The sequence below is a fragment of the Solanum lycopersicum genome, chromosome 2 (assembly GCF_036512215.1).
Source record: "Solanum lycopersicum chromosome 2, SLM_r2.1".
Lineage (NCBI taxonomy): Eukaryota > Viridiplantae > Streptophyta > Magnoliopsida > Solanales > Solanaceae > Solanum > Solanum lycopersicum.
Genome location: NC_090801.1, coordinates 44,683,148 through 44,694,405, shown reverse-complemented (window position 1 = coordinate 44,694,405; position 11,258 = coordinate 44,683,148). Strand labels below are relative to the sequence as shown.

The 11,258-nt window shown below is 41.7% G+C and overlaps 1 protein-coding gene across 1 annotated transcript; it reads left to right on the top strand.

The window, feature by feature from the left end:
• Window positions 1-10,331: 10,331 nt before the first annotated feature.
• Window positions 10,332-11,258, top strand: LOC138342072 (uncharacterized). Its single transcript, XM_069294255.1, has one exon. The coding sequence runs from the start codon at window positions 10,332-10,334 to the stop codon at window positions 11,256-11,258; it is 927 nt and encodes a 308-aa protein (XP_069150356.1).

Genomic DNA, 11,258 nt, shown 5'->3' with positions numbered 1-11,258 from the left:
AAATGAGACACAACATTCCAAATCAGATGATATTCCCTAGTTGTTGTCCTCCTTGTGTCGTTTACATGCCCCACCACATGTACTCATCCAAGGGCCGTTTACATTTCTCCTTTCTTTTCATTTTTTGTTTTACTATTTTATGTCTTTTCCATTTTTTGGTCTAAAATTCTCCATCCAAGTTTTCCGTATTAGTTTCCGACAATATTAAAATTGTTTAACTACTAAGAGTGGGAGATGAAAACAAACCAACAAAAAAATGTGTTTGTTCTAACTCCTAAGAGATATTTGATTATTGTTCTTACTTAATTATCCTTTATTTGTAGTTTTGATTAAGATGACAAATATGGCAGAGCGGGATAGTTGCATAGAAAATCCACATTAAGTTGGTATATATCGTTATACCAACTCATCACAATTTAGCAAAGGAACACGTGCGTTGCGCGTGCCCATGACTAGTATGTAAAATAATCTATAAAATTAAAATCTTGTAAGCAAAATAATTTTAGTTTAAATTGATAAATTAAGTTTATAAATATACCATTCTTTCAGTAATAATATAGTTGTTATAAAGTATTTGTATTATAGTGAATGTCTATCATGTGGAGTCCTTTTTAGGATATGATTAAAGAGTCCCCCTACTTGGGGACCAAGTTAGATTTCTCCTATAAATAGAGTGCTCGTCTTCATTGTAAATTCATTCATCAAGAGAAATAACAAGTCTTCTCTTCTTTTTTCTCTAGCTTCTTCTTCTTATTTAATTGTTTTATAACACGTTATCAGCACGACACTCTAATTTCTCAAAAGTGAAGGTTAGATTTGAAGAATTAATAAAGGTATTATTTATTCTTTTATTTTTAATTTAAATGGCCAATCTTACAAAACAAGAGTTCACTGCCCTCCAAAGTTCGGGCAGGAACAACCTCTCATGGGTGTTGGATGTTGAAATGTCAAGACCCAAACCGGGTTGCGACTGGCACCCACACTTACCCTCCTATGTGAGCGAACCAACCAATCTAACCTTAACATTTCAATATAATATCAACAGAAAGTAATGCGGAAGACTTAAACTCATTAAATAAAGACCAATTCATTAACTTCTAAAATTCAACATCTATTATTCCCCAAAATCTGGAAGTCATCATCACAAGAACATCTACGATCAAATGACTAAACTAAGAGTATTCTAAAAGCTAAAAATACATAAGAAGCTAGTCCATGCCGGAAGTTCAAGGCATCAAGACTTGAAGAAGAAGATCCAGTCCAAGCTAGAAGCATTAGCTCACCCTGAATTTCCGATGTAGTAAGACTGGCTTGAATTACTGTTGAGTTGAAGACGATGGTACGTTTGCTGCACTCCACAAATAAACAAGAAGAAAACATAAAAATAGGGGTCAGTACAAAACACGGGTACTGAGCAGATATCATCGGCCAACTCAAAATAGAAATCAATATATACCAAGTAATATCATAAAATCAACTATGATACTCAACATGTAGCAACAACAAATACTATATCATTAACAATTATCGTCAAGTTCACACATGAGGACTCAAGCCTCAATACCATACTCATTTGGGAATCATGTTCATTAGATTGAGTATATTAACATCTTTCAAGATTTATTATCTTTATTTCTCTTGTGTCGGTACGTGACACTCCGCTCCCTCAATATTCATTAATCCTCTTGTGTCGGTACGTGACACTCCGATCCCCTAAATCTATGTGTCGGTTCGTGACACCCGATCCCCTAAATCTACGTGTCGGTTCGTGACACCCGATCCCCTAATACTACGTGTCGGTTCGTGACACCCGATCACCTAATACTACGTATCGGTTCGTGACACCCAATCCCCTAATACTACGTGTCGGTTCGTGACACCCGATCCCCTAATACTACGTGTCGGTTCGTGACACCCGATCCTCTAATACTACGTGTCGGTTTGTGACACCCGATCCCCTAATTCTACGTGTCGGTTCGTGACACCCGATCCCCTAATCTCCTTCCATCAAATCATCAAGCCTTCTTTCTTACCAAGGCATCATCAATCCCATTATTTTAGTTTATCACGCCTTCTTTTATACCAAGGCCTCATTATTAACAAAGAGATTAGGATTTTGCAAGATTTGGGATTCAGTAACTTCATCATGCTTATATAATCACAATTATATAATTACATTCATGCAAGCATACAATTAAGCACATAGCAGGGTTTACAATATTATCAATACATATCATTCTCTTTTAAGAGTTTACTACGAATATCGTAAGAGAAACCATAACCTACCTCCACCGAAGATTCGTGATCAAGCAAGCAAATTTCCCAAAGCTTTGTGTTTTTCCCCTTCTCGATCGTCTCTCTCTCTATCGATTCCCTTCTCTCTCTTTCTCTTGTTCTTTCTGTTTTCTTTATTCAAACCCTCTTTCTTTTACCCTAATTAGTATATAATTAAGAATAAAAGATGACAATAATAGCCCACTAATGAACTTAAGGTTACCTCTTTTATCCCCCAAGAAATTGAGTTATTAATATAGACCCACGAAATATATAATTATAGCAGGAATAGTCCAAAATGCCCCTTTAAAACTTAACCAGAATTCCGACTTCAACTGGGATTACGCAACCTGTGACGGCCCGTCGCGCCTGCGACGGTCCGTCATGCAGGTTCGTCAGAGACTCGATTTTCTTAAGGAGTCTGTGACGGCCCGTCGTACCTACGACGGTTCGTCCTGCACTTCCGTCACGACGTTCAGAGAATCGTTCCCTGTACCAAATTCTCAAGAGTTGAAGTGTTTTGAAACGGTGGATCACGACGGTTCGTCGTGCCTGTGACGGTCCGTCCTGCAGGTCCGTCACAGAGTTCAGAGAGTCGATTTCAGCACCCAAATTTCAGAATTTCTAAGTGTTTTGGGACGAGACACCCTCGACGGTCCGTCGTGCCCATGACGTTCCATCGTGGGTTCCGTCGTCTCAGCCTGTTTTTCCAGAAATAAAATCTGCTGCTTAAAACGACTAAACAGGTCGTTACATTAGATACCAATTTACCCATCGTTCGTCCCCGAACGATCACAAGAAGGAGAATAAGGGCGAAAAGGGGTACCTGAATTTGTGAATAGGTGTGGATATCTTTCTCGCATATCAACCTCCTTCTCCCAAGTGGCTTCTTCAACGGGTTGATTCTTCCATTGAACTTTGATGGATGCAATCTCCCTTGATCTCAACTTGCGAATTTCTCTATCTAGAATAGCAACAGGCTCCTCCTCATAGGACAAATTCCCATCAAGCAAAACTGAATCCCAACGGATAATATAGTTTCCATTCCCATGGTATCTTTTCAACATCGACACATGGAATACCGGATGTACCCCGGACAGCCCTGGAGGCAAGGCTAACTCATAAGCCACCTCCCCCACTCGCTTGAGTACTTCAAATGGTCCAATATACCTTGGACTTAGCTTACCCCTTTTTCCAAACCGCATCACCCCTTTCATGGGCGAAACCTTCAGCAAGACTTGTTCTCCCTCCATGAACTCTAAGTCTCTAACCTTTCGATCTGCATATTCTTTTTGTCTACTTTGCGCCGCTAGAAGCTTTTCTTGAATAGATTTCACCTTCTCCATCGAATCCCTCAAGAGATCCGTACCCCAAGGTCTAACCTCGAACGCATCAAACTAACCAATGGGGGACCTACATCTCCTACCATACAATGCTTCAAATGGAGCCATATCAATGCTCGAGTGATAGCTATTATTGTATGAAAATTCCGCTAAGGGTAAGAAGCTATCCCAATGGCCACCAAATTCTATCACACACGCACGAAGCATATCCTCCAACACTTGAATCGTTCGCTCAGACTGACCATCGGTCTGAGGATGGAACGCAGTACTAAGGTCCAACCTAGTACCTAATTCCGCATGCAATGTTTTCCAAAACTTAGAAGTAAAGTGAGTACCTCTATCTGATATGATGGATAGTGGAACCCCATGCAATCGAACAATTTTTGAGATATAGATCTTGGCTAACTTCTCGGCATTGTAAGTCACCTTAACCAGAATAAAATGAGCAGACTTAGTTAACCTATCAACAATCACCCAAATAGAGTCATACCTACCCATTGTCTTTGGAAGACCAACCATGAAATCCATTGTGATTCTCTCCCATTTCCATTCTGGAACGGGCATTCTCTGAAGTGTTCCTCCGGGCCTTTGGTGTTCATACTTTACTTGTTGACAGTTTGGACATTTGGCAATAAAATCCACAATATCACGCTTCATTCTACTCCACCAAAAGTGTTGCTTTAGGTCACGGTACATCTTGGTTGCACCCGGATGTATCGAATACCTTGAACTATGAGACTCTGTCAGAATAGTGTTAATCAAATCATCAACACGGGGCACACATACCCTTCCCTTGATTCTCAAAACACCTTCCTCATCGATTTGTGCTTCCTTAGCCTCTCCTCGCAATACCTTATGTTGGATTCTTCTTAGTTTCTCATCATCAAACTGTTTTCCCTTAATCTTGTCAAGAAAGGAAGATCTTGCCTCCACACAAGCCAACAATCCTCCCTTCTCATTTACTTCTAATCTCATCAAGTTGTTAGCTAGAGTCTGAACCTCTCTAGCTAATGGGCGTCTAGAGGCTTGCAAGTGAGCTAGACTTCCCATGCTTCCCGCCTTTCTACTTAAAGCATCCGCTACAACATTCGCCTTCCCCGGATGATACAAAATGGTGATGTCGTAGTCCTTCAGTAGTTCCATCCATCTTCTCTGTCTCAAGTTCAAATCTTTCTGAGTAAAGACATACTGTAGACTACGATGATCCGTATAGACCTCACACTTAACCCCATATAAATAGTGTCTCCATTGCTTTAATGCAAACACTACCGCGGCCAATTCCAAATCATGAGTTGGGTAGTTACGTTCATGCACTTTTAATTGTCTTGAAGCATAAGCAATCACATTCTTCTCTTGCATTAGCACTGCACCCAAACCCGAATAGGATGCATCACAATAGACAATGAAATTCTTACCTTCCACTGGCAAGGTGAGAATGGGTGCGGTAGTCAACAAAGTCTTGAGCTTTTGAAAGCTTTCTTCACACTCATCCGACCATACAAATGGAACATTTTGCTTAGTCAAGTTCATCAGTTGGGAAGCAATAGAAGAGAATCCCTTGACAAATCGGCGGTAGTAGCTAGCTAACCCAACAAAGCTCCTTATTTCTGACACATTAGTAGGTCTTACCCAATTCTTTACTGTCTCAATCTTAGAAGGATCCACCATCACTCCATCCTTAGAAACCACGTGCCCCAGGAAGGACACTGCATCTAGCCAAAACTCACACTTAGAGAACTTGGCATAAAGCTTTTTCTCCCTCAACATTTCCAATACCATTCTCAAATGCTCCTCATGTTCTTTCTTGCTCTTTGAGTATATCAGTATATCATCAATAAATACGATCACGAAGAGGTCCAAATATGGCTTAAAAATCCCGTTCATCAAGCTCATGAACGCAGCAGGGGCATTCGTAAGACCAAAAGACATCACAACAAATTCGTAATGCCCATACCTCGTTCGAAAAGCAGTCTTTGGCACATCCGTTGCCCGTATTTTCAATTGATGATAACCGGATCTCAAGTCAATCTTAGAGAAGACACAAGCACCTTGTAACTGATCGAACAAGTCATCAATGCGGGGAAGGGGATACTTGTTCTTTATGGTTACCTTGTTTAGTTGTCTGTAGTCTATACACATTCGAAAACTCCCATCCTTCTTCTCTACAAACAAAACCGGAGCACCCCAAGGAGATGCACTTGGTCTAATAAAGCCTTTGTTTAACAACTCTTGAAGTTGGGCTTTTAACTCTCTTAACTCCGCGGGAGCCATTCTATAAGGGGGTATCAAAATGGGGCGAGTACCCGGTTCAAGGTCAATACAGAAATCAATATCCCTATCTGGTGACATACCAGGAAGATCTGCAGGGAACACATCCAGAAACTCACGGACCACCAAAACCGACTCAATCGAAGGTACTTGGGTAGTGTCATCCTTGAGATGTGCCAAGAAAGCTAAACACCCTTTACTAACCATTTTCTTAGCACAAAGAAAGGAGATGATACGCACCGGATTGGAAGTGTAGTCACCCTCCCACGCTAACGGATTTGTCCCAGGCTTGGCTAACGTCACCGTTTTAGCATTACAATCCAAGATCGCAAATTGCGGAGAAAGCCAAGTCATACCCAGAATTACATCAAAATCATCCATTTCTAAGATAACCAAATCTACATAAGTGTTGCTCCCCACAAAGTTCACCAAACAAGACCTATATACCTTTTCAACTACCACAGACTCACCCACCGGAGTAGAAACACGAATAGGCATATCAAGTAATTCACAATGTAAATTTAGACCATTAGCAAATGAGGAAGATACATTAGAAAATGTGGATCCAGGATCAAACAATACAGAAGCCATGCAATCACAAACCAGAAGATTACCTGTGATGACAACATCAGATGCCTCCGCTTCAGACCGCCCAGGGAAAGCGTAACAATGGGCCCTATTGTTTGTCTGTCCATTGCCCCTACCATGTTGTGATGTAGCGGCTCCAGTTTGCCCATTACCTCGGCCATTTTGGTGACCACCATTACCTCGACCACCACGTCCTCCAGAATAACGGCCTCTACCATGACCACCTCTACGTCTAGCCATTGGGGGTCTATAACTCTGTTTTGGACAATTTCTCCTAATATGTCCAGTCTCCCCACATCCATAACACTCTCTAGAGTCAAGAATAGGTCTCTCAGAGAAGTGTTGACCGGTCTGAGGTGGACCCCCAACTACAGTCTGTAGCGAAGACTGAATTGGTCAAACTGAGTAACCTCCGGAACCCTGTCCTCTAGAGTAAGAACCATTAAACTCACCTCCCTTTCGAAACCTCTTTGATGTCGATGCCATGGTGAATTCATCTGGCTTCACTCCTTCCACCTCTACCACGAAATCTACTACTTCTTGGAAGGATTTTGCCGTAGCCGCTACCTATAAGGCTGAAATCCGCAACTCTGACCTCAACCCATTCACAAAACGACGAATCCGCTCTTGTGGACTGAAACAAAGTTGGGTGGCATATCTGGATAGTGCACGAAACTTAGCCTCATATGCATTGACCGACATCCTACCTTGCTCTAGGCTCAAGAACTCATCCCTTTTCCTATCCCTCAATGTCCGAGGGATATACTTCTCCATAAACAAGCTAGAGAATGACGCCCAAGTCATAGGTGGTGCCTCTGTTTGTTGACACTCAACATGTGACCGCCACCACATTTTGGCGTTCCCTTGAAATTGATAACTCACGAACTCGACACCAAACCATTCTACAATACCCATCTTGTGTAGTAGATCATGACAGTCAACCAAAAAATCGTAAGCATCCTCAGATTTAGTACCCTTGAAGACTGGAGGTTTCAATTTCAAGAACTTACTGAAAAGTTCATGCTGATCATTTGTCATTATAGGCCCAGTAGTCAGACGTGGAAACGTGCCTATATCTAATGAGGCATCCATACGAGGAGCCATAGTGGCTGCATGTTGTACCTCTGAAACCGGAGGTGTTGGTGCAGAAAACACTGGAGGTGCCTGACCCTGATCGGACAACCCACTAAGATAAGCGAGCACCTGATTTATCATCTCTGGGGTAGGTTGGGGTTGCAATCCCTCATTCTGCACTTGTTCATTTTCCCCATCCTCCCCTTCTCTTATTACCTCCTCAGTCGGTGGAGGAGTCACTGCCCTAGTATCAGATGGACTAGGTGCTCGTCCTCTTCCCCTAGAGGACGTCCTCCCACGACCTCTACCACGGCCTCTTGCCACTGCTCTTCCTCGAGCTATAGCCCCAGTGGCTGGCTCAGACGCACCCTGTCCCGCCGGTGCTGGTGTTGGTGCTGGCGTAGTCGTTGCTCTAGTTCTAACCATCTGCGAAATAGAGTGAAGATGGTCAGATACCAATTTGTATCACCTAGATACCAATTGGATCCAAGTAATAGCACGAAAGGAAGAAAGAATGGAATTTTTTCCTGAAGTCCTATAGCCTCTCAAAGAAAAGTAAGGGCGTCCCTCTACCGTTCTTCAAGACTCTACTAGACTCGTTCTTGTGTGATGAGACCAACGAACCTAATGCTCTGATACCAAGTTTGTCACGACCCAAACCGGGTTGCGACTGGCACCCACACTTACCCTCCTATGTGAGCGAACCAACCACTCTAACCTTAACATTTCAATATAATATCAACAGAAAGTAATGCGGAAGACTTAAACTCATTAAATAAAGACCAATTCATTAACTTCTAAAATTCAACATCTATTATTCCCCAAAACCTAGAAGTCATCATCACAAGAACATCTACGATCAAATGACTAAACTAAGAGTATTCTAAAAGCTAAAAATACATAAGAAGCTAGTCCATGCCGGAAGTTCAAGGCATCAAGACTTGAAGAAGAAGATCCAGTCCAAGCTAGAAGCATTAGCTCACCCTGAATTTCCGATGTAGTAAGACTGGCTTGAATTACTGTTGAGTTGAAGACGATGGCACGTTTGCTACACTCCACAAATAAACAAGAAGAAAACATAAAAGTAGAGGTCAGTACAAAACACGGGTACTGAGTAGATATCATCGGCCAACTCAAAATAGAAATCAATATATACCAAGTAATATCATAAAATCAACTATGATACTCAACATGTAGCAACAACAAATACTATATCATTAACAATTACCGTCAAGTTCACACATGAGGACTCAAGCCTCAATACCATACTCATTTGGGAATCATGTTCATTAGATTGAGTATATTAACATCTTTCAAGATTCATTATCTTTATTTCTCTTGTGTCGGTACGTGACACTCCGCTCCCTCAATATTCATTAATCCTCTTGTGTCGGTATGTGACACTCCGATCCCCTAAATCTATGTGTCGGTTCATGACACCCGATCCCCTAAATCTACGTGTCGGTTCGTGACACCCGATCCCCTAATACTACGTGTCGATTCGTGACACCGGATCCCCTAATACTACCTGTCGGTTCGTGACACCCGATCCGCTAATACAACGTGTCGGTTCGTGACACCCGATCCCCTAATACTATGTGTCGGTTCGTGACACCCGATCCCCTAATTCTACGTATCGGTTCGTGGCACCCGATCCCCTAATACTACGTGTCGGTTCGTGACACCCGATCCCTTAATTCTACGTGTCGGTTCGTGACACCCGATCCCCTAATCTCCTTCCATCAATTCATCAAGCCTTCTTTCTTACCAAGGCATCATCAATCCCATTATTTTAGTTCATCACGCCTTCTTTTATACCAAGGCCTCATTATTAATAAAGAGATTAGGATTTTGTAAGATTTGGGATTCAATAACTTCATCATGCTTATATAATCACAATTATATAATTACATTCATGCAAGCATACAATTAAGCACATAGCAGGGTTTACAATATTATCAATATATATCATTCTCTATTAAGAGTTTACTACGAATATCGTAAGAGAAACCATAACCTACCTCCACCGAAGATTCGTGATCAAGCAAGCAAATTTTCCCAAAGCTTTGTGTTTTTCCCCTTCTCGATCGTCTCTCTCTCTATCGATTCCCTTCTCTCTCTTTCTCTTGTTCTTTCTATTTTCTTTATTCAAACCCTCTTTCTTTTACCCTAATTAGTATATAATTAAGAATAAAAGATGACAATAATAGCCCACTAATTAACTTAAGGTTACCTCTTTTATCCCCCAAGAAATTGAGTTATTAATATAGACCCACGAAATATATAATTATAGCAGGAATAGTCCAAAACGGCCCTTTAAAACTTAACCAGAATTCCGACTTCAACTGGGATTACGCAACCTGTGACGGCCCGTCGCGCCTGCGACGGTCCGTCATGCAGGTTCGTCAGAGACTCGATTTCCTTAAGGAGTCTGTGACGGCCCGTCGTACCTACGACGGTTCGTCCTGCACTTCCGTCACGACGTTCAGAGAATCGTTCCCTGTACCAAATTCTCAAGAGTTGAAGTGTTTTGAAACGGTGGATCACAACGGTTCGTCGTGCCTGTGACGGTCCGTCCTGCAGGTCCGTCACAGAGTTCAGAGAGTCGATTTCAGCACCCAAATTTCAGAATTTCTAAGTGTTTTGGGACGAGACACCCTCGACGGTCCGTCGTGCCCATGACGTTCAATCGTGGGTTCCATCGTCTCAGCCTATTTTTCCAGAAATAAAATCTGCTGCTCAAAACGACTAAACAGGTCGTTACATGAAATCCACCTTGATGCAATGGGTCTTGGAGACACCATAAAAGAAGGAAATAAGGCATCGAATCAAAACTGTGCACGAGCAATGATATTCTTGCGTCATCATCTTGACGAGATTCTGAAAATTGAATATCTGACAGTTAAGGATCCACTTGTTTTGTGGAAAAACCTAAAAGAAAGATTTGACCAGTTGAAGATGGTCATACATCCAAAGGCACGATGTGATTGGATGCATCTAAGGCTACAAGACTTTAAGTCTATACATGAGTATAATTCTGCCATGTTCAGGATCACTTCTCAATTGAAATTATGTGGAGAAACGGTTAATGAGATTGATATGATGGAAAAGACATTCTCCACTTTCCATGCCTCGAATGTGATCTTGCAGCAACAATATCGAGAGAAAGGTTTCAAAAAGTATTCTGCACTAATTTCGCATCTTCTTGTGGCCGAGCAAAATAATGATTTATTATTGAAAAATCATGAGAATCGACCTACAGGATCTGAACCACTTCCTGAAGTGAATGAGGCGTACGCCCACCATGCTAGGCGTAGAAAAGGTCGCGGTCCTAATCGTGGACGTGGACGTGGTCGTGGACGTAGACGTGGTCGTGGTCGTGATTATGGTCAAGAACGTAATTCTAATCTTGGCATTAATCATTCATCAAATAAAAAGGAAAAAAGAAAGGAAGAGAAACGTGAAGCAACTAGGGAAGGTTGTTTTCGATGTGGTGGAAGAGGTCATTATGCACGTGATTTTCGTACTCCCAAGCACTTGGTTGAGCTTTATCAAGAATCACTAAAGAAGAAAGAGAAAAATCCTGAGGCAAATTTTATCTCTGAAAATCAAGTTGACATCACGCACTTGGATATAGCATATTTCTTCGCACATCCTGAAGGAAAAATAGATCACTTAATTGGTGATGGTTCTGTGAACATGGAAGAGTGA

Coding starts and splice junctions, on each gene's coding strand:
- LOC138342072 (XM_069294255.1), top strand. CDS start 10,332: ATGGGTCTTGGAGACACCATAAAAGAAGGAAATAAGGCATCGAATCAA.